The sequence below is a fragment of the Microtus oregoni genome, unplaced genomic scaffold (genome assembly GCF_018167655.1).
Source record: "Microtus oregoni isolate MIOR12 unplaced genomic scaffold, Mior012 000055F_ref0000237, whole genome shotgun sequence".
NCBI lineage: Eukaryota > Metazoa > Chordata > Mammalia > Rodentia > Cricetidae > Microtus > Microtus oregoni.
In genome coordinates, this window is record NW_024543831.1 from 1,867,187 (window position 1) to 1,890,483 (window position 23,297).

The window sequence follows — 23,297 nt, forward strand, 5'->3', positions numbered from 1 at the left end:
ACCTTGATTTGAAGGTTCCTGTTTAGGTTTCTGCAGCTACCTCAGAAGGCATGCATGCCTCTGGTTTGCTTTGAGCCTGACCTACCGTGCTGGCAGACGTCTCTCAGTTGATGTGGGGGATGCTGTGGCAGGAGGTGGTGGTGCATTGCTTTTCCTGGGCGCTGTCATCTTGGGTAAGCAGTGACTTTGTGTGCTGTGAGCCATTGTTTGAACTGTTCTGAGAAGAAGGTTAGTTTTCAGTCAAAGGAAAGCTGGTTAAATTGGCATTGCTGTAGGTTGAGGCAGCCATGCATAGAGTTCCCAGTCTCCGTAGGGGGGAGTTGCCAGTCTCCGTAGGCGGGGAGTTGCCATGAGGTAGACAAGTAGGTACAACTTTAGTCTTCTTAATGTGCTTTGTGTCAAGGTTCTCAGAGAAAAGAGAAGTAAGCTTTGCCATGAACGAGGTTATCCTATGGCTTTAAGCGGAGTTGTGACTGGCTGTCTTTGAGTTCTTGGCAGTACTCCTCCCTCACCATCTTCTCCCGGTTCTAGATACATCAGCTTGTCACCCAGGCAACAGTTCAAGTCTCCCAAGAGAGCTGGACTGCCCTGGCTCATCCCAGACCTCCAGAAAGACAGCCGCAAGCTGGGTTAGGACTAGCTACATGCTGGTCTGGAGGGAGTGGGAGATGGTTCCCAAGGTTCCATCTGAGTAGCATGTAGTCTAGGTTCTGTTTCAGAAGCCACGGAGAGCCCCATCTGTATTGCATGGTCTCAGGAGGAGAAACAAGGGAGTAAGAGGTTTGTATCTCAAGAGTGGTCGTGAGGACTCATGTATGTCTGAGTTTCTGAGGGTCCAAAGGTACACAGGAGCAGATGGGGGGTTGGAGGGGGCGTAGCATCACGGTGGGGTGAGGCGTGAGTGAGGGTGCACAGGAGCAGATGGGGGGTGGGAGGGGGCGTAGCATCACGGTGGGGTGAGGCGTGAGTGAAGGTGCTGCCCAGCTGTCTGTATTTCTGTAGTCTTTGTTACTACCAGGGGCAAACTGGCTAGGAGACAGCACCCTGCTCTTCCACTGTCCTGCCATGGTGTAGTAATATGTAAATAAATATTGTAACCCTGGTGGTTACGCACACCCTAGGACGGATAGGAGATATTTGTCAGGAGCTATTGTGAAAAAGCCGTGAGCTTGGGTCAGAATGCTGGACCAGCACGGGAAATAACTGGCTCTGTGGTGTTACCTGAAAGCGACTACTGAGCTTCGTCAATGGCTGGAAAGGGAACAGGGGAGAGATGAGAGTTTAAACAAGGCCTATTGATTGGCAAGGTGCTTCTCAGTGTGCTAGCTGGCTGGAATTTTAAAAACCAAAATTAATGGTGTGTGTTTAGAATTTAGAAGTTTGGTAATCGTATAAGTTTCAAATATATATGTGTATATATATATGTGTATGTATATATGTATGTGTTGTGTATTAAATAACATTTGAGTTGACAACGCATTCGTCCTATATGATCACACAGCCTAGTGGCATTATAGCCATCTTAGTTTGATAAGCGCACTCTCGGATGCTCACACAATGGAATTTCCTGATGATACATTGCCCCTCACTAAGTGATGTGTGATGATGATGATGTGAGAGGGTATAGAAAAAGAGTTTCTGAATGTGGGCCACCTACCCAGGAAACTGAAACTTGACTGGAGGATTCTTGGTAAGTTCCTAAGCGTTCCTGAGCGTGTTCGAGAGGCTGTAAACTGAGGGTTTCCTGCCTCCCACATCATCCCGGTTCTGGAGCTGTAGTGGTTCATAGGCACCCTGTAGCCTCTTGGAGCTTAGAGCCTCGGGGAGTGGGAGGAAGAGCAAATATTTAATCAGACGAGCACCCCAACAAATAGATGATTGCGAGTTGTGACAAACGCCCCGAAAGAATTATAAAGATCGCCATGAAGGTGTGAGTAGGTGGTCTGTGCTAGGATGGGTGGCTGAGGAGAGGCTTCCCTGAGGAACTGAAATTTAACCTGACATCTGGAAGATGAATCAAAAGGAGCTAAGGGCATGTGCGATGTATGCAATGGTACGTACACTAGTTTTGGAAGAACATACAATGGGCGTGGGGCAGATTAATCTTGTCTCCTCAAATGCAGCACAGGGAACGAACACGCTAAAATGTCAGCTGCTCTGACCAGTGTGGAGAAACACTTCCACATGGATGATACAAGCTGGGGCCGAAAGATCCAGGATGTGCAGGGTTGAAGTTAGACTGTACCAATCTACTGTGTTTTTAGGCAAAACCTACCACTGGCCTGTACCTCAGTTTCCCCATCTGCAAAATGTCTCATGGTTGCGGTGAAGACTGAGTTCGTATGTAAATTGCTCAGACAGTCCCTGGCCTCACAGCTTTCTCTGTTTATTGCATATCGATTCTTAATTTTTAGTGTAGTTGCTTATCAACTAGAAAAAAGAAAAAAAAAGTCCGAGCCTATAATGTTAAAGTTGAGTTCCCGGGGGTTGAGCCTGGAAAATAACTTTTTTTTAAAAAAAAAAAAATTAAATTCAATGCTCTTTCTTCTAGAAGCGTTGCTTTTCTCTCCAGTCCGCACAGAACGCTATCCCTGCACTGAAGTATTTAAGACTGAAAATGGGTATTTTTTTTTAATCCATCACACTATACGTTTCCTAGAACTGGTTTGAAGGAGGCAGGGTGTGGCTCTGCACGAGTAAGTTGGTCCTTTTCAAGTTACTTGTTTCCTCGTAGAGGAGTGTCAGGGGGTTGCGGGATGCCTTGAAGCTGGTTTCCAGGTAATGGTCACATTGCTGGTGACAAACTTTATTTGTTTATAGATCCCATAGAACAGTGTTGGGGCACAAATACAAACAAGACATACATGACCCTGTCCTTGAGAGTGGAGAGACTTCAGTAGACCTTGGTGACAGACATGCAAATTAGCCATTACTCCTCTGAAGGACTGGTGCTCTCTTGGGGGAGTCCTGTGAAAGCCCTCTGCTCAGCAGAGAACGGGACTCAGTAGCTCCCCAGAAGGTGACAGGGATCTTGGGTGTCTGAATGTGATGGGCTAAGGATAAAACACGCTACAAAGAAAGCCTGTTGTGACCACCAGCTGTGTATGTGCCGGACGAGGTGGTTGGCCCAGAGCAGGTCTGTGTTTTCGGTAGAGGGACTTTGGCTGGACTCCTGACAGAGCTGGGGCAGTGTGCGTGTTGTCCACTGCTCAGAGCTTCTGGTTCATAGTGATTGATGGTTTACCGTTCCTACAAAGGTGGGAACTCGGAGCCTGAAGTCTCTAAAGTCACAGGCTGCTCTTTATCTGGCTCTTGAGTTCTAGAAAATGGGATCCTGTCTAGCGATGCTTCCTCTTTTTCAAAGCACTATTATCTGTGTGATCATATCTGATTCTTGCGTTGTCATTTTTTGTAGGTGAGGAAGCTAAGGTATAGTGAGTCAAGGAAGACCTAGGGAAGGAATCTCCTTGAGCAGCTTCCATTTTCCAAGTGGCTTTTGTTGATTGGAATACAGGTAAGGCATCTTTTTGGCAACCACTTAAAAATACATTTTTAAAATTTTATTTTTAGAATTGTATGTATGTGTGTATGTTTGTGTGTGGGTATATGCACATGAGGTGGGTACCCTTGGAGGTCAGAGGCACCAGACATCCCTGGAGCTAGAGTTGCAGGCAGTCGTGAGCCACCAGTTGTGGGACTGAGAAGCAAACTCATCCCCTATAAGAACAGTACGTGCTCTTAAACTGCTGAGCCATCTCTCCAGTTCCAGGTGGCTGCATTTTAGAAAGGAAATGACCAGGGCCAGACATCCCAGCAGAGCTAACTGGAGTCCCCTGCTATTAATGCAGTAAGGGACCTGTTGTAGCAGTTCTGAGGTAGAATAGTTCTAATGGCCGAGCCGTTAGGCATTGGGGCGGGGGCGCAGCTGAGATGGTTATTAGTGATAGGTCTGATTCCCCAAGATGGACTGAGTTGTAACTTCTTAATGTTAGGGTCCTTCAGTTTGGCTAAGAACATTTGGGGGCACTTTGTATAGAAGCCCAGTGAGTCATTTTCCGAGAGCTGGTGGATGTCATGAGATTAATAGCGCAAATGTAACAAAGACATTAGACATGCTTTTACATGTTCAACTCGGTTCTTAATTCTAACCGCACTGTCCTGCTTTAAAAGGTTGGAAAAAAAAGTCTTTCTTGTGGTGTCTTTGCATTTTAAATTTGATAAGTAGTGCCTTGAAGGTTTAACGCTTGCCCTTTGTGAACCGGGGCAATGACTCTGTTAGTGGGGTGATTGCTAGGCAGGTGTAATGACCAAATACAAACTATCGATCAGCCACATGGACTGAACAGTCTTTGCATATATCCCGGCAGCAGTTCCCGTTCAGCGGGAGGGACAGGTTAAAGTTGAGGCTACAGTTCCTGTGGTGCTTGGTCTGTGTGAGGCGTCCAGGCTGTGGAATATCTAGGGTGGTTGTCTCAAAGGACTCATTTACCCTTTCCGTTTGGAAAAGTGACTTTCATTTGACCTACCCTTCCGGCCAAGCTGAAGCGGAGCCCAAGTGTCTCTCCAAACATCACTTGGTTTTGCCGTATCCGTCCTCAGCACCTCGACGCTGTCTTGTTCATGCATACTCTCGCTCATCCCTCCCCACACTGTTCCTCATATGTAACGTGTTCCTCATATGTAACATGTTCCTCATATGTAACATGCACCAGAGCTTTGTCGCCCATGCTCAGTGCTCTGTCAGTGCCTCAGACAGAACCTGGCCACACTGGCCCTGGCCCCCATTGGTGCTCCCTGTTGGTTTGTTCAGTTAGCAATGTTCTCTCTACACAATTTTCTGCTTTTTCTTTTACCTTAGGATCGAAAACTTGGAAGCAGCATGTTTAGCCTCCTGAAGCTGATTGTGATCCCCGTGATTCTGGGTAAGTGGAAGCCGGGGACTACAGACAATATCTGAATGCTTGTTTGTCTCACACCCGCAACTTTTGGGGGGCATTTATTTATTTGTGCTGTGTTGTGAGGAAGGGCATGCAGATGTCAGAGACAAATTGCAGAAGCTGGTCCTTTCCTCTGTGTGGTTTCCAGGAATTGAACTCGGGTCTTCAGACTTTGTGGCAAGTGCCTTTACCCTCTGAGCCCTCTTGCCAGCCCTAGTCTCATCATTTTTAAAAGCCAAATTTTATGTATGTTTAATTTCTTTTGATTTGCCTGATACAGAAACACTAAGCTGAAACTTCTTGGTGAAACCACTGTTTTAGAAGCAGGTGATTGGTTCTTCTTGCCTTCTTCTGTTTCTATTGGGCACAGAATGCCTTTGGGCGCTTCCGGGCTGTTCCAGAATGTATTCCTATGAAAGGAAGTTTCTCTATGGCATTCCTACAGTTTACATGGTGTCTGTCAGTTACAGCTCATCTCCAAAGAGATATGGAGGGGCCCTTTGCTTTGTCTCTGTGCCTCAGCCTGGCAGACGCTTCTGTGGTTTCTAAACATAGGGAACTCTTTCCAAATTGTAGTTGTTTTCTTTGCCTGGAACTTTCTGCTCCCCCACTTTTACCTCCTCCCCCAGCCCCTCACCCCAACAGTCTTGCTCAAGCCTTCCGGATTCCACAAACTTCCCCTGAGTTTTACTTCCTTCTGGGAAGCCTGCTTTGGCCTCCGTAGACTGGGTGGGAATCTCCTATTCAGACCTTGCCTGGGTGCCCAGGGCAGCTTCCTGCTGCTGTCTCTACTTCCTTCTTTTCTCTTTTACTTTTCTGCCTATGTCTTGTTCCTTATTCCATGGAAATAGATCCGTGGGGAGAAGAAATTAATTTGGTGCTTTGCGCTCTTATTTACTAATTTAATTTGTAGCCAGGGTCTTCCTATGTGAATGAACATGAGGCTATGACTGCTCCCAGGTGTGTTGAAGAGAAGGTTTTTATTGTAGATACAAGGGAGTGTACAGCCAGAGATATCTGAAAGAGTCCAGACTAAACATGGCTGGCAAAATAGAGCAGGCCATGAGAGAAGAGAGAGGTGGAGAGAATGAGAGAGGAAGAGGAGAGAGAGAGGGTCAAGAGAAGGGGTCAGGAGCGAAGAGCAGAGAATCAAGCAAGGAACCAAGAGAGAGAGAAGAACCAAGAGGCCAAGCGAGCAGAGAACAAAGACAGTATGTGGCCAAAATGCCTGGGTTCTGTAGGAATCAGAAGCTGTGGGAAGAGAAGGGAAGCTCAGGGGCTGGAGAGGCTTCGGGCAGTGAGGGCTGTGTGTCAGAGGTGCTGAGAGGAGCCAGGACTCTGTAACAGGTACTTGTGATGCTGAGAGGACCTGGTGGTCAGTGTGCACTTCGGTGTGTTCAATAGGCACCACGGTGAGCTTTTTGTCCCCGGATTCTTTGGGGCTTAACACTGTGTAGCCCAGGGTGGGCTTGAAGGCAGCATCTTCTTTTCTCTGCCTCCTGAGTGTTGGGATCACAGGCCATGCACCATCATGCCCAACTCTTTGTTATTATTCATTATTTTACTTATTTAAGTGGGGCATGAGTCTGGGGGTCAGAAGACAGCTTGCAGGAATTGGTTCTTGCACCATGTGGGTCTGGGGGATTGAACTGAGGTCATCAGGCTTGGTGGCATCTCACTGACCCTCTTCATATTTTTGAGTTATAGACAGTGAACTTGACCCAACAAAATAAACAAAGGGGCTCCCTTTGCTCAATTCCAGGTGACATAGAATACACACACACACACACACACACACAGACACACACACACACGCACGCACGCACACGCATACTCAGTTTTTCCTCGGGAAAATTCCAAATAGTCACTGAAGCTGGTATGATTTCTTGCAAAATATTTCTATCCAAAGGGCTGAGAGTTTGTATGTTCTTTTCCGTCCTCCCCACTGTGTGAGCCTGCCATTGGCCAGGACGTTCTCGCTTCTCGCAGGGGAGGCAGCTTGGATGGAAAGCCTGGCACCATTCCTGTTCATTCCCATATGGGTTCACTTGGCTCTTCTCCGATACGAACTGGGCAGCATCTAAATTTGCCTCTCGATTCTGTTGCCAGAGGATATCTCGTGAAAACAGAAATGTCCTTGCCACGGTTTTCTCTTGTAGTGAAATTCCCTGAGTGACAAGCAGATGAGGGAATGAGGGAATCCATGCCTGCAAATGTCTCTTAAAGGGCAGAGCTGAGGGCGAAGCCGGAGGAAGGCGGCCCGGCCCCCGAGAGGGCGAGCACAAAGGACTTTCAAAGGGAAAGCTGTGCTCCACTCTGGCCTACTTCACTGTAGGAAGAGTCAGCCAGCAGATGCGGAGATAAGCTTTTCAGGGAGGGATTAAATAAAGGGGAACCGAAGAGGAGAACAAAACAAGTGAGAGGGTCAGTCAGATAGGGAACCCGCGAGCTCACGCACCAGAATGAGCCCACTTCCTGTTCAACGCTGTTCGGCACAGTGTCTGCAGAGCTAAGAGAAGTGAGTAAGGGGATGTGGATTTCAGATTTCCTTTCATTGGAAAGGCAGGGCGGAGGAATTGTAGAAAATGGGAAGGAACCAGGAGGCCAAGGGAACCAGCTAGCTCTTCCTGCGGTTTGAAGGTTGCAGAATCTTTCCCACTTGAATCATGTCCATAAGCAGAGGACAGATCTCCTTTGCCATCTGGTTTGAGTGAGGGGCCTCCAAGTGCTTAGACCATGCTGGATTGTGGGTGGAGGGGAAATGGATACAGTATATATAGAGAGATACTGAATTTTCTTGTGATGTCTTCTTCCCTTTAGCCCCGGTAGGTGATTCTCAGGGCCTGTCTGACACGGCTCTCTCGTCCCCTAAGCTGAGAGTGCGTGTGGGTGATTCAGCTTTCATGGGATGTGTTGTCCAGAGCACAGAAGAGAAACACGTGGTCAAAGTAGACTGGATACTCTCAAAAGGGGAACATGCTGTGGTAAGGAGGCGGCCTGCTGGTGTCAGGATGGGAGTGGGAGAATCAGTCATTCAGTCTTCCAGGTGATGTCGCAAGAGCTTTGGGAGGCGTCATCACTGGGCCTCCTCTTAGCGTAGCTCTCCGGCTGTGTGTCATCAGCAGGGCAGGTTATTCAACCTTGCATGATTTAGAGCTACCCCCACTGTGAAGAGGAAACATGACCATCATGGTATCAGCCCTTAACTGGTTCAGGGCCAATGGGAGACACACATGGAGTTCTCTGCTTCCATTGTCGTCTGCCCTACAGTGTAGTAAGGATGGATGTGAGAGGCAGTTCCTATAGTCTAGACAGATGAGCTAGGCATAAGAATGATGGGTGTAGGCATCTTTCTGGTTCGGGGACAGGTTCTTTGGGTGATCATACATTGCTTCTTTGCATTTGCTTGAAGCACTGGGATTAGCAGCCAGGCAGGGGACTTGCTCTCATGACCTCTGACTGGGAAACTGTCTTCAGCTTCTGTCACAAAGCCCACGGAGATGTGTGGGTGTCTGGATCATCTGTGAAACGTGGCCCGAGCAGTTTGCTGCTAGCAGTGAAATGCCAGTGTTTGCAAATCGGCGGCTGCTTCTGGAGTTCAGAGCAGATTCGCTGCCATCCCCGCAATGCTACGTTCACTCAGACTTGTACTTCTATTTGCTGTTGTGAGAAGCAGCAGCGCTATGGGGGAAGTAGAATTAAGAATTCATTCCCCAGAGCTCCCCCACCTCCCAGCCTGTAACCGTTCCTTCTGATGACTCCTTTTGTGCTATGACATTGCTGTCTGGAGGGGGACAGGGTTGAGGGGAGTGGCAACCCAAACACCAGGAACACCAGCTCACGATACCAAGGGATTAGGTCATATATTTGAATGGCATCTCACCTGCCCTGTCATAAAACAGGAAATGGTTTGGAAAAGATATGAGTTCTAATCCCAGAGTAGTTATCAGAGAAGGTGTTGCGTTTTTCCTTATGTTGTTCCTTATGAAAATATGGATACTATGTTTCATTTGTCTGTATAGAAAATTAGTCATGGAGCCTTGTTCAAGCTAGAAAGCTGCCTGGTACGTTAGCATTATTAATATTAACAACAATATTAATATTAATAATAATATATTAGCTGAGTACTTTTTGGTCATTATTATGGTGATGACGTCACTGTCTCCACATAATGGTCTTTTCGATCTAGACTGCCAGGTCTGGCTCCTCTCTTGATTTTCTCCAATGTTTATTCCTCTCAGAGTGAATACGTGCTATACTATTACTCCAACCTTAGCGTGCCTACGGGGCGCTTCCAGAACCGTTCGCTTTTGGTGGGGGATGTCTTACGAAATGACGGCTCCCTCCTGCTCCAAAATGTGCAAGAGGCTGATCAGGGCACCTACACCTGCGAAATCCGCTTCGAGAGTGAGAGCAGGGTGTTTAAAAAGTCCGTGGAACTGTTCGTGCTGCCAGAGGAGCCTAAAGGTATGGGGTCAGCTACTCAAGAGGGGCCAGCGGGCGACAGGTGGCCTGTGGGGGAGGGAGGGGAACTGATCAAACTCCAGCCTTTAGGCTACGCTACATACTTCCCTTCAGTAAGCAGTAACTATTAGTTTGAGCGCATGCCCCCTTCGCAGAGCCCCTGGGAAGCTAGTCTTGTCCTTTCCGTCTTGGAGGAGGTCACCTCGGCTTGAGGAGGCTGAGCCGTGTGCCTAAGGACACCGGTTTGTGACCCACAGAACTGAACCTTGAGCCCTGAGCCTTTTCTTTCTTTGCGTTTTCTTTGCTATGACTGCCATTTCAATGTGCCAGTTAGGCACATTGGGCCCTCGTCCGTGTCTCATAGGCTCCTTTGTCAGGAGTTCTGGGGCTGAAGGAGGTGAGCAGCTTTCTCTTACTTCTTTGCGTCTCATTTTCCTGTCTGTAAGTGAAGGGAGTGACATCAGCAGGCTGGTAGCTTTAGTCCTGTGGATTGAACCTTGGGATGTCAGTCACGTGAGGCAAACGTGCTCTCACTGAGCTATAGTCCCAGCCCTGCTTAGTGGTTTTAAGATTTCCCTTTGGTGGAAACCTGAACTTCTGGGGAATCTCAGACAGAAGGTGAGGACAGGGCAGGGTCTAGTGGAAGACCTCCCCCCACAGAGGACCCCCCCCACCCGCTTTCTACCTACAACAACCAAAGTCGTCTTCGTTGTTGCTGATCTGTTCATGGCGGTGCCAAGCCAGGCTTTGTTTAAGGCGAGATTCTGCTGCTTTCAAGCAGTCTGCAAGCGACAGTTCGAATTGAGGTGCCTGGAGTTGTGGCAGGACAGACATTAGGAAGTTCTTTCTTTTCTCTGGCCAAGCTGAAAAGCTAGCAGCGAAGACTGTAACCCAAAGAGTCATTACACTCCAGAGAACTCTCAAGACTAAGTCTCACATGCAGCGGCGGGACCTGGTGGATTGGTCTCGAAGGCAGAGGGTTGGAGGACCAACCACCTGCTGGAAGGGAAGTCCCCCCAGAGATGGAGGGCACCAAAGTCATTTTAAATGGCAAAGACTGCTCCTTCCTTAGAGACAGTGACATTCAATAGTCACACATGAAACCACCAACTCCAAGGGTATTCTGAAACCTTTTGTTGTATTAATAATTTCCACATCTTTTTTCTAATAAATTGATGATATCCAAACTAATTGCATCCAGGGCACCTAAAATTTGTCCATCATATCCATATAAATATTCCCAAACAAATAGGTAAATAAAAACCACTAGAAAACCACATAACTCTCTCCTTCCTAGCTAAGTGTTATGGTACATGCCTGTAATCCCAGCATTGGAAAAGTTGAAGTTTGTTCCCAGCTGCATAGAAAGTTTGAGACTAGCCTGTCTCATAAAAAAGAAAAAAAGGAAAAAGAAAAAAAGAAAAGAAAAGAAAAACAAAACAAAACAAAAAACCCAAAGAAAATAATAAACATGCATACATGCATTCTTTAAGAGTGGGGATAGTGGGAACTAACACAGAGATCCACAACTGCACAGAGCACAGAGAGAGAGACTGGGGACCACGCAGTCCTAAAAGGGAAGTCATCATCACAGCCCTTGTCTCAAGGCTCAGGGAGGCCTGTGGAAGAGGAGGCAGAAAGATTCTAAGAGCCAGAGGGATGAATGACAGCAACGAAACAGTGTCTTCCAGACCAACAGGGCCAATGCACACACCAACCCACAGAGACTGTGGAAGCACACAAGCACAAGCCAGACAGGGTCCCACACTCGGAGGCGAGGGTGGGCATGGGCTTTCACCCCTAGCCAAGAAGCTATTTCAATTGATACCAAGGAAAAGTCAGCTTTCTCCAATGGAGTCTTACTGGGTATATCTAGCCACACCTCAGAACAGCACACTTGCTCTGCTGATCAACACAAAACCAATTCAGTGGTATTTGTGTAGACTTTTTGTCTCAGTTTTCTTTGTTGGATCTCTCTCTCTCTCTCTCTCTCTCCTTATCAATCTTCTGCTCGTTTGTTTCTATTTTAATTTTTATAATTTTTTTGGTTGTTGTTCTTTGTTTATTTTTTTCGAGACAGGGTTTCACTGTGTAACATCCCTGTCCCAGAACTTGCTTTGTGAACCAGGTTGGCCCCAGACACAGAGATCTGCCTGCCTCTGCCTCCTGAGTGCTGGGATTACAGGCGTGCGCCACCACAGCCTGGCTGAAGTTTGTTGTTTTGTGTGCGGTGTTTCTTGTTTTTGTTGTCTGTTTTATTTTGTTTTAAGAGAGGAAGAGGAAGCAAGAACATAAGGGTATGTAGAAAGGTGGGAAAGATTTGAGAGAAACTGGGGGAGAAGGAAAACAGGATCAAAATGTATTGCCTGAGAAAAATGTTCTTCAATTTAAAAAACAGGAGTGTGGGCCAGGGGCTGGAGAGATGGTTCAGTGGTTGAGAGCACACACTGTTCTTGCGGAGGACTGGAGTCTGGTTTCCAGCTTACAATGGCTGCAACTCTAGCTCTAGGGGGATCCAGCTCCTCTGGCTTCTTTGGCACCTGCACTCACGTGCGCATACCACCCCCACTCTACGTACTCATAATTAAAAGAAAATAAAGATGAATCTTTAATGAGCAGGGCATGAAGGAAGAGTGAATGGCCTCAGGGCTGCTTGCCTGCTAGCCGAGGACTAGAATCTAGGGCCTCTATTTTCCCCTGTTAGCTTCAGTCCTTAGTGACTACACAAACTCCCCCAGCGCCTTGCCTTTCCCTTTCATGACGCTAGTCATTCCCGTGCAGTGTGTCTGCCCCACTTGTCTGGGCTCAGGCTCTTTGCCTCTGACAAGCCTTTGGCATAGTACTTGGTGGAGTGCAGGCAATCAATACACATTAGTGTAATGGACGGGATTCTCAAACTAGTGTTCCTTGTGTGAGTCCGATTTGTGAGCATGGACTCATTACATTTGGGAGTGGCCTGGCACCTCTCCTCATTTCCCCTCCATCTTTTTTTTTTCTTAATTCCAAAGCTGTGGTCCTCCAGGTAAAGGGAGGAAGCCCGATGTTTGCTTTCCCCTTAGACTCTCCACGTGAGTCCCTTTCCGACCTTCATTCTCTGCTGTCTTACCTAAACCTTCCTCAAAACGCAGCCCACGAAATGGCTGCCCCTTCCCATTTTGTAGATACAAAGAAGGAGCCAACAGGAGCCAATGGCAAGAGGCTAGAATCACATTAGGGGTGGTCAGAGGCAACCCATATCTCCTTTCCCCTCCAGCCAAAGCAGAAATGGATCTAAGCCCCAACATTTTGCCTCCTTGCTGGGTGGTCCATGCTCCACTTGTTGGTAGACGTTGTCTTGCTCACGTGGGAGCTCCATGCTGATGGTCGCCTGTGACTTTTTGTTGCAAAGTCTACCCTCCAGGTTGTAATCCTACAATTCTGCTACTTCAGCGCCCCTGCCCACAGTTCTTAAATATTTTAGGTAAAAATAGCACTAGTTGCTTATTATCCTTTCGGTCTGGAACCAGACATCTTTCTTCTCACGTGGTGTGATGTGGTACACTACACCAGAAAGCCTGGGCTGGGTTTGTTCTCACTCGGACTTGGGTGTGAGTTCTGATTTTTCTCTTTACTGACCATGTGGCTTTGAGTACCTTTCTTTGAGTAAAATAGAGAGCAGTCCAGTAAGAACCTAAAAGCATTATAATGGCTTCGGCGAGGAATACTCAATGGTTGAGTGTGTCTTTAACATATGTGAGGCACTGGATGGGCTCATACTGTAGGGACTGAACACACATGTTATCATGACTAATTGCTGTGCTGCACATAAGGTGCCTGGCACATGCTCCGTGCTTTAAAGGGAGTGTTCAGTTGTCATTATTGACTTAAAAGCTAGCGTTCAGTTCTTAACAGACTGATGTAATTGCAAGGGACTTTACTGATGTCCTTTGGAGTGGTTTTTCACGGTCTGCAGGAACATTCTCCACTGAGTCTAAGTTCGTATTATTTTCTTTTGCTTTCTTCCCACTGTGCAGCTCTCTTACTTGGCAGGAAGTTCATGCTCTCCCAGGGAGGCCACTTGGATGAAAGCTCTGTGTTTGTTTGCTCGGGACCTTTGCTTAGCATTCTTTCCAAAGAACTCCTTCTACTTAAGACTTAGGCTTGTGCCTCCCTCTGCGCCATCCCGCCTTTGCTTTCTTGATTGACTTTGTGGTTGCATCGTGGAGGGCGGTGTGGAAAAGCTAGCAATCTGGTTGTACTCCCTTCTTTTCCGGGACCTCTTAGAATGACTTATTTGGAGGGAGTGTGCACAAGCCAGCAGAATGAAGCTCCTGTGTGGTGGAAGGCCTGGAGAGCTGGAAGTGGGGGTGGGAGGCGTGTCAGTTGGGAAAGCAGGGAGGGTTCTGGAGAGGGCAGGATTGACACAGAGAGGGAATAGTCAAGGGGAGAGCAGCTTCCTCAGCTTGATTTGCAAGGAGTCCCATGACCCGTGTTAAAGCCAGAACTACACTACAAACAAACCCTAAAATAGCTCGTAAAATGAGTAGAAGAATTTGAAGAAAGTTACCCATGATTCCCTTTACCTCCCACCCCCAGTTCGAAGAACCAGCAAGTTAAATATGAGAGTGGGTTTTCTGACTGTCCCCCGTTTGCTCTGTGCCAATGCGGGTCTCTGTATCCATGAACAGAAAGCAGAGTTTTGAGACTTTCTGGACTTCATCTGGACTTCAAATATGAGAGAAATTCTGGAAAAGGGGAAAGATGAAGGAGTTAAAGGCAAGCAGAAAGAGTTTACTGCCGTCTCAAAACAAAACAGGAACCTCAGACTTGGTGTCTGGGGGCGGGGAGAGTGCACTCTCTTATGCTAGGACACCATGAGGCTTTGAGAGAAGAGGCTCTTGAATATTTTGTCCATGTTCGATTGTGACAATGACATTTTGCTGTTAAGAATCTTTAGCTATACTTTATTTATTTTCTATTTATTTTTTGTTTGTGGGGTGTTGTGTGTGTGTATTCTTCATATACACAAGGGTGCCGTTATATTTGCCCTCCTCCATCTCTACCATTTTGTCTTGAGACAGGGTTTCTCACTAAACTGGAAGCTCCATTTGGGGTAGGATGACTGGTCAGAGAGCACTCAGGCCCACCTGTCTCTGCTTCTAAATGCTAGGGTTCCAAGGTGATATGTCTGCACCCACCTCTGCTCCCGAACACTAGTGTTCCAAGGCAATGCGTCTGCATCCGACTCTGCTCCCTAGTGCTGGGATTCCAAGATGATGTGTCTGGCTTTTTATAAGGGTTATGGGGATTTGAACTCAGGTTCTTTGGCTTGCAGAATAAGCATTCTTACCCACTGAGTCATCTCCCAGCTCCCAAACTTTATAGTCTAGAAACTCTATTTGATTATAAGTCTGACTCAGTTTACCATTTTATTCCCAGAGCTCACAGTCCATGTAGGCGATTCAACTGAGATGGGATGTTTTTTCCAGAGCACAAAAAAGGAGCATGTGACCAAGGTGGAATGGATGTTCTCTTCCGCAGAGCATGCCACGGTAAGGGGGAGGAAGCCTCACTGTAGAGAGCCCTGGCTGGAGGCAGGGGAGACAGGGAGAGAGGAAACAGGTACCATGTGATGGGCATGTGGTGGGTGACATTGCAAAGGGCCGGGCATGGTAGTCTTTCAGATCTGGCCTCCTGCTTTAGCTAGGCACTTGTCTGGGCAAGGTTGGCTTCTTGGTGGGAAATAGGATTCTGTTGAAGAGAGGGAGAAGGAAGGAGGGAGGAGAAGATGGAAAAGGAGGGGGCAGGAGGAGGAAAAGAGTGGGGAGGGAAGGAGGTGGGAGGTGAGAAAGAGGAGGAAGGTGAAGAGAGGAGGAGGAAGCGTGGGAGGGAAAGGGGAAGGAGGAGGCGGAGGAAGAGGTGATTGCCTAAATGATCAGGTTTCGAAGACACTGCTGTGCAATGGGACAGGGACGCACTTTGTACAGGGTGTGGCTGCTGCATCTGAGACTCCCTTCACCTCCTCTTCTGTGTACAACCCTTGTCAGAGCAAAGAGAGGTGCTTTTCGTGGCCTCACCCAGAGAGCAATGGGCTAGGCATAAGAGCACAGCTACATTCTTGTCCTACTGTGTGCTATTTCTGTAAGCTTTGCCTGCTGCTCCATCACTCACTTTGTGTGATGGAGAGGGTTTTTTTCATCTTTATAAACTTTCCAGGGCTTCATATTGGTAGACCCTTGGGAGTCAGTGTGCAAGATAATTCATAGGAACTGTAAAGCATAAATAGCAAGTTAGTCACTGGACTAACCGATCTCAGCGATGACACGGTGGTGTATCAAAATGTGTAATGAGGGCTAGCAAGATGGCTACCCAGCTATATGCCCTGAATTCAGTCCCTAAGTACCATAAGATAAGGAGGGAACAGAGTTTTCCAGGCAGTCCTCTGACTTTTTACATGCAGCTGCCCCTCAATAGATAAATATAATGAAAACATATTATTAGTGACTCCTTAGTTGACTTATTGATGGACATTAAAGTGCAAAGTTTTATAGATGATTTCAGTTTTGTAAATTAAAGTGTATTCCAGGTAATCTCAGTAACGAAGTTATTCACAGTTACCTGATTCTTGGATGCTATCTGAGGGCATCAAAAAGGGCGGCATCAAGCCGGGTAGTGGTGGCGCATGTCTTTAATCCCAGCACTTGGGAGGCAGAAGCAGGCTGATCTCTGTGAATTCGAGGCCAGCCTGGTCTACAAGAGCTAATTCCAGGACAGGTTCCGAAGCCACAGAGAAACCCTGTCTTGAAAAACAAAAACAAACAAACAAATGAAAGGGTGGTGTCGTGGAAGATGGTGGGGGATGATAAGTAGTCCTAAGTTCACTCCTAAGGGCTTGTCATGCTTTTAAGTTTTTATTTATTTATCTGCTTTATTTTCTGTGCATTAGTACTCTCCTTTCACGTGTGCATATGTACCACGTGTGCACCTGGTGTCCATGGAGCAAGGGAAGAAGGCGTCTCGCTCCCTGGAACTGGAGAACAGATGGTTGTGAGTCATTGTGTGGGTGCTGGGAACTGAACCTGGGTCCTCTGTAAGAAAAAGTGCTGTTAACTACTGAGCTGACTGGACCAGCAGATAGTTCTTATTGGCAGGTTCCTAAGTGGGAGATGGCCTCGAGAGGAAGGCAAAGAAAGATAGGAAAGTTTGGCGTTAGGATGTCTAGCACAAGCTCATGGCTCCCACAGCAAGTTTACTAAGAAGTGCAGCACCGTATACCATCCTTTTCAGAGAGAACCAGGACAGAGTCTTCAGAAACTGTAATGCAATGGGCTGAAGTCAGCAGGAAGCTAATCAGTGTTGCCCAAGGGGACATTATAGACTGAGCACACATCAGCCCTGGGGCTGGGAACATAGCCTTTTATAGTGGGAGGAGTTGGGTTCTCAGGATCTGAAGCCACAGCATCAAGGCCCTGGCCCCAGGCCATTCTGGGCTCTGTCATGCTTGTTCCTAGTTGTAGAGAAGGAGCTCTGTTCCTCCTCTGTACATCAGGGAAAGCCTTTGGTCAGCCCAGCCCTCAGCACTGAATCCATCTCTCCAGCCCCATTGTCCTGCATTTCTATGTCATCCAGCAAATGAGACACAGCAGAAAGAAGAGCTGGGGGCAAGTCTCTCTGTTTGTGTTTCTGACTATAACTTATTACCATCTCTTTCTTTTAGGAAAATAATATCTAGGGCTAGAGAGAACACTTGAATTGGTAGAAAGAACACTTGCCTTGTATGCACACGGCCATGGTTTCAGTCCTTACCGTGATTTCCCGTCACCAAATATCCACACACCTCTGTAAAACATCTCAACATTCATTAATTTAAAGACCTTTTCCTGAGCCGGGCAGTGGTGGCGCACGCCTTTAATCCCAGCACTCGGGAGGCAGAGGCAGGCGGATCTCTGTGAGTTCAAGACCAGCCTGGTCTACAAGAGCTAGTTCCAGGACAGGCTCCAAAACCACAGAGAAACCCTGTCTCGAAAAACCAAAAAAAAAAAAAAAAAAAAAAAAAAAAAGACCTTTTCCTGGCCTGGTGGTGGTGCACACCTTTAATCCCAGCACTTCAGGAGGCAGAGGCAGGCGGATCTCTGTGAGTTCAAGGCCATCCTGGTCTACAGAGTGAGTTCCAGGACAGACAGGACAGACAGGGCTACACAGAGAAACCCTGTCTTGAAAAAAACCCAAACCAAAACAAAGACCCTGTCTCGATGGGACAGTAACAGTAAAGATGGAGGGGGACTCACAGTGAGACAATGGTGAGAGACTATCTAAAACAAGAAAGAGCCGAAGAAGCAGTAGGCAGAGCTCTGTGGTTGTTATTCTATGTAGACAGTAAGGGAAGCCGCAACAAGGTGGCATTTGGGTAGTGGTCTGAAGAAAGTGAAGGGAGAGAAGCGGAGGGTTCCAGTTACAGGACTAGCAAGAGCAATAGCTCTGAGACCAGTATTCAGGAAGTAGCTGGGTGTCTGTGTGATTAGATCTAGTGAAGACGAACTGAAAATAGGTGTGAGAGAGGGAAAAGAGATGGGGGCAGATTGTATAGGGCCTGTAGGAGAAATAAGGGGCCGGGGGAGGTTTAGAGCAGAGGAATGACATGCTGGTTCTCACCCACTGAGGGTAGACTGTAGGGAAGTGTGAGCAGAGAGACAGACAGGCGCGAAACCCCTTGCAGAAGAGATGAAGTTTGCTTGGGCCTGACATGCCAGCAGCAGGGAGCTGAGAGGGCTGGTCTGGGATGTGATCTGAAGGCAGAGAGCACAGGACTTTCTGACAAGTTTGATATCTCCATATCTTTGTATCTCTCTGCCTCTGCTTCTCTGTATCCATCTCTGTGTGTGTGTGTGTGTCTCTGTCTCCATCTCTCTTTCTCTCTTTTCTGGAAAAGAGATGAGTGAAATAATTTTACTTTATATTCTTATTCTCTGTCCCCATCTCTCTGTCTCTGTCTCTATCTTTATCTGTTTCTCTTCCTCTCTCTCTCTCTCTCTCTCTCTCTCTCTCTCTGCTCCATTTCTGTCTATTTCTCTTTGTGTCTCTGTCTCCATCTCTCTCTGTCTCCCTCTCTCTGTATCTGTTTCTATCTCTGTGTCTCTGTGTCTCTGTCTCTCTTTATGCGTCACCCTGTCTCTGTCTCTCTCTGTCTGTCTCCGTCTATCTCTGTTTCTATGTCTCCTTCTTTCTCAGCTTTATCTCTGATGCTGGGGGTTGAACTCAGGATTTCGCATATACTAGGCAAGCACTTTGCTGCAGGATTATAACCTTTTCCATCTTTTTACCATCTATTCGGAGACAAGAGCCTGCTAAACTACCCACTTGAACCTGTTATCCTCTGGCCTCAGCCTCCTGAGTAGCTAGGGTTACAGGCCAGAGTCACCAACCCCTTCGAAACCACTTCTTCCGATGGAACAGTTGTTTATGGTTTGGTGGCGCTCTCCCCAGTGCGCATGTGTTCGCACACGTGCATGTGAACAAAACTTTGTGTTATCTAGCACTCACTCTTCCTGCCCTCACATGGCAGGGCCTTGTCAGCTCTGAGGTCTCCCCCACCACACACCCTGCCATCTTCCAACCTCATGCTTTTGACCTTTCCTTTAGGAGGAAGTTGTCTTGTGCTATGACTTCAATGTGCCTCGTGGGCACTCCCAGAGCCAAGGCCGCTTCCAAAACCGTGTAAATCTGATGGGCGACATCTCCAACAACGATGGCTCTATCATGTTTCAAACAGTGAAGCTGTCTGACCAAGGGGCCTACACCTGTCGCATCTACCTGGGGAAGCTGGAGTCCAGGAAAACCATCGTGTTGCGTGTGATCCAGAAAGAGCCTCGAAGGAGCCAACATTTGGGTAAAGGGGGCTGAGGGGTGATGCGTGACAGCAGGATCATGTCTGGAGTGAGTCAAGGAGGCCCTGGGCATGCCCAGTGGAAGGAGGCGTTGCTCCCAGGGGCCAGCCTTGGACTTGTACAGCCCTGAAGGTGATGCCTCCACCAACCCGGCTCACCAGATGCCTGGGCTCACCTTGCCCTAGTTCTGCCGGGTATTAGGCATGAAAAAGGGCACTAACATGGTGAACACCAAATCTCTGCCAAACCTCACTTGTGGCCGGTGTGGTCCACTGCTGTAAAGGCATGGGAGCTCGGAGGTGGAGCAGAGTGGAGTGGAGATCCCAAGTCATGTTTTCTTGACTCTGAGGGAATCACACATACTTGTGAAGGGAAAGGGTCCTAAGCTGTGAGAGACTGCAAGCAACGGAGGGAAACAGGAAGGTTCCAGAATGAGAAATGGAGGGGTTTCTGATGAAAGGCAAGCAGTGTGCCCTGACAAGAATAAAGATTTAATCATGAGGCAGATTGTGCGAGGTGAAGGTTAAATCATAACTCAGTTAGCAGCCAGGATGTGGCCTGTGGACTTTGCCTCTCACTGGGGCCTGAAGCAGCTGGCTGTGGTTGGCTAAGGGTGAGGGGAGATGACTAGAAAGGGAAGTACCTCAGTGTCTCAGGCCAGAGGCTCTTCAAGAAGTTTCCTCACCCCTGTGTGTGCTCCATTCTCACGAGCCTTCCTTCCACTCCACAGAAAAAAACGCACCGACGTGGGGAGTGGGGGCTCACCTCCTTCTGAGACCACGCCACCCACAGACATGTCTGCACCTGCCCCCATTCTTATCTCACACACCATCCTGAGGCAGACAGGTTCCTTCCTGCCCTGGGTGCATCTTGTCCTGTGCATCACCGCCTCTCTGCTGGGGAGTCTCTAGGCGTGGGTCTTTGAGCGGGTACTTTCTGCCGTTCTCCCCACTCATGTCCAGCTCTGTTCCTTCTCCTGCCGGTGCCCCACTTCAACTCTCCACCAAAGATTCTGGTTCTCTGCAGGCTCATGCAGCCAGGTCTGCTCTAGCTTCCATCACCAGTGGCATGCGAGTCTCCCATCCCCAGCCTTCCCCAGCACAGTGATAGTAGACGCTGCCTTTCTACATTCTAGATTGGGCACAATTAGATCGGCACAAATGTTTGTAAACAGCCGTATGTGTCCCTTGACAGCTGAGGAAGTTTGGTTCCAGGACTTTCTCCTCCTTTGAAAACACCAAAATCTGTGGGTGATTAAACTCCTTCTATAAAAATGCCATATTGAAAAATGGTATTTGTTTATTAAAGACACATAGCCTCCTGTATACTCAAAATCACCTCTAGATCACTGATACTACCTAATATAAGTAATTGTTGCCCCATATTGCTTAGGGAGTGGCAAGAGAAAAGGTCTTCACATGTTCAACACAGTTCTTCAGTTGGTTGACTTCAAGCATGTGGACACATTGTGTGTGTTTGTGGGGACAGCAGAGGTTATTATATGCATGAATATATTTCAACTCCACACCAGATTTCTACAGATCCTTCAGAGATACATGGCTCTCCCTCATCCCATCTTCCCGACATTGGTGAATGCCACCACCATGGATATAGTTATGTAACTGATGCCAGGGAGTGCCTTTGGTTCTTCCCTTTCCTAATCTAGCAGATGAGTAAGCCATGTCATTTCTATGACTGATTTTGAGGCAGCCTTCCTTCCAGGCCTTCACCAGCCTTAGCTCTGGCTGCTTTCTCCTCTGTTTGAGACCTTCGGTCTCTAGCCAGTCTCTGCTCTCATCCTTAGCTAGGGCCTTTTTCTAAGCCACAGGTTAGAGCATTCCATCCCTCTACGTATAGATACACCTAGCATTGACCTCTCTGAGGCCTGTAGTAAAAAGAGCCAGCCACTTTGCCGAGGCGATAAAGCTCTTTCCTGACTTGGTCGCTATTGTTTCTCCAGTCTCAGTTCCTAACACACCCTCGGCTTCAGTCTTTGAACTGCACTCATTGAGCTGTTGGGCCCCCAGACTCTGTGAAGACCTCTTATTGGCCTCCCTCCGTATTATCAGCAGCCCAACAAACTGAACGCTTCTTTTCAAACTCACATTAAAGTTTAACACTTGCTGGCCAAGGTCTCTTCCCATGCTCTTCACAGAGTTGAGCACCCCTTTCTCCGTGCCCTTCTCTTTACCCCTCCCGACAGACATCTATCTGTTGTCGCGTGTGTCTCCCTCCTTGGAGGCAGGAACTGGCCATCAGTTGTCTTTGTAGGCGTCCTCAATGTCTAGAGATCTCTGATGCCAAAGAAACGCTGATATATGTCTTCAGAGTGAATAGACAAGCTGAGTGAAGGGCACCATACCAGTGGAAACGCCCTGGAGGCCCTAGTTAGCATTGTGACTATACGTCTGGGTATTATAGCATATACTCTTTCTGAAACAATCACTTGCCCATGAAAACGTCAGTGGCTTTGAAAATGCCTGCTATTTCTAGTCATCTGTTTAAACCAAGTTTTAACAGAGAATTACTGATGTTAAAAGGATGATCTAGCATAGGTGAAGGCAGCTGCTTCTCCTGCCAAGTTTAACCCACACTTCAGGGCTAAACAAGGGGGTTGGACTGGCTCTTAGTCTAATAGGGATGATGTCCCTGTACCCTGATGATATGGGATGCAGCCTGGCCTTCTCTTTCTGCTTCCTGACCTGGGTGCCACTATTTGGCATAGGGCTATTAGGGCTCTCCACTCTTCTAGAATACTGAGACCCTCTTGATATTTTCTTCATTTCCAAGGGTTGATTTCAACAACTCCTCGACCTGAGACCCATCAGCCAGTGACCCTGAATGGGAATCAGCTGGTGATAATTGTGGGGATCGTCTGCGCCACCCTCTTGCTGCTCCCCGTTTTGATTCTCATTGTGAAGAAAACCCAGTGGAGTAAGAGGTATATGACCACCCCCACCCCTTCAGTCGGAAGGCCAAGTGTGTAGTCTGCCTCTAAATAAAAGGGGAAGAGTAGCCATACGGCCCTAATTTGAGCCTGGTCTTGTCTAATCCAAAGTGCAAGAGAGTGCCAGTGCCCTATGATGTACACTGATTGTTATATTTGATGTCATTGTAGGAGGCCCTGCCCCCTTTGCTCAGCACACTTCAGAAAGGCTTGGACATCACTATACCATGCTCATTCTCCTTGCTGTTATATAGAGTACCAACTCTGACAAATGGGGCTTTGAGTGGAACACAATTCAGATGTAGACCTCATGCAAGAGCTGTAATTGTACTTATGGACTGCTTAAGAGAAGTTATGAACTGGGGAGGAGAGGGAGACAGGAAGTCCCTATGTAGCCCAGGCTGACTTTGAACTCATGGTCCTCTTTTCTCACTCAGCCTCTCACTTGGAGGCACTGCAGGCATGTACCACTATGCCTGGCTTGACCTGCGTTAAAGGGCTGGATTTCATCGCTAGCTCTCCCAGACTATTAGAAATGCCCGAATTCTAGGATGCTAAGATTCTCTGACTGCTGACAGCTCCATGCTACTCTGTTTACAGAATATTAAAGAAACATGTAGGCAGTTTAGGCTAACGCTCCAGCTGAAATCACAGCCATGGAAAGAGCCATAAAGACCAAGGAATGTTGGCTTTTTTTCTCTCTTACTATGCTGGGGATTGTATGTTCTAGACAAACTTTCTACTACCAAGTCACACTGCCTCTGGCCTCACAAGGTTGTTGTCAGAGTAACTTTTCTCAGAGATGTGTAGATTCTAACGCTAGCAACTGAGTCTGCTCAGGTGCACCACTGCTCTCAAAGCGGTCTGATTTGGCATTGAACTTGCTTGGCACCTCTAAGGTTGCATCAAGCATGCATTTGAGCCTAAGACTGAGAGCCAGACAGTGTAAGTTCCTCCCCCAGTTTCTGTCCATACTCTGGGCCTCAGTGTCATGGAAAGTCATTCCAAAGAACTACCGCTATCCTGAGATTCCGGCCTCAGTACTGTCACTGCAACTTTGCTGCTCATAAAAATCTGGAGCCATTG

The 23,297-nt window shown here is 47.6% G+C and overlaps 1 protein-coding gene across 2 annotated transcripts in view; it reads left to right on the forward strand.

Moving 5' to 3' along the window:
* Positions 1-83: 83 nt before the first annotated feature.
* Jaml (junction adhesion molecule like) overlaps positions 84-23,297 on the forward strand; it is a 28,624-nt gene continuing 5,410 nt past the window's right edge. Inside the window, exons 1-8 of one of the 2 annotated variants that reach the window (XM_041638479.1) lie at positions 84-173; positions 3,416-3,514; positions 4,859-4,922; positions 7,758-7,921; positions 9,179-9,404; positions 14,820-14,932; positions 19,020-19,266; positions 22,055-22,205. In XM_041638479.1, the coding sequence (XP_041494413.1) occupies positions 4,880-4,922; positions 7,758-7,921; positions 9,179-9,404; positions 14,820-14,932; positions 19,020-19,266; positions 22,055-22,205 (944 nt within the window). In that variant the 5' untranslated portion in view covers positions 84-173; positions 3,416-3,514; positions 4,859-4,879. Of the gene's footprint in view, positions 174-3,415; positions 3,515-4,858; positions 4,923-7,113; positions 7,456-7,757; positions 7,922-9,178; positions 9,405-14,819; positions 14,933-19,019; positions 19,267-22,054; positions 22,206-23,297 lie in introns of those variants that run through there. The other variant, XM_041638481.1, reaches the window with a different exon arrangement.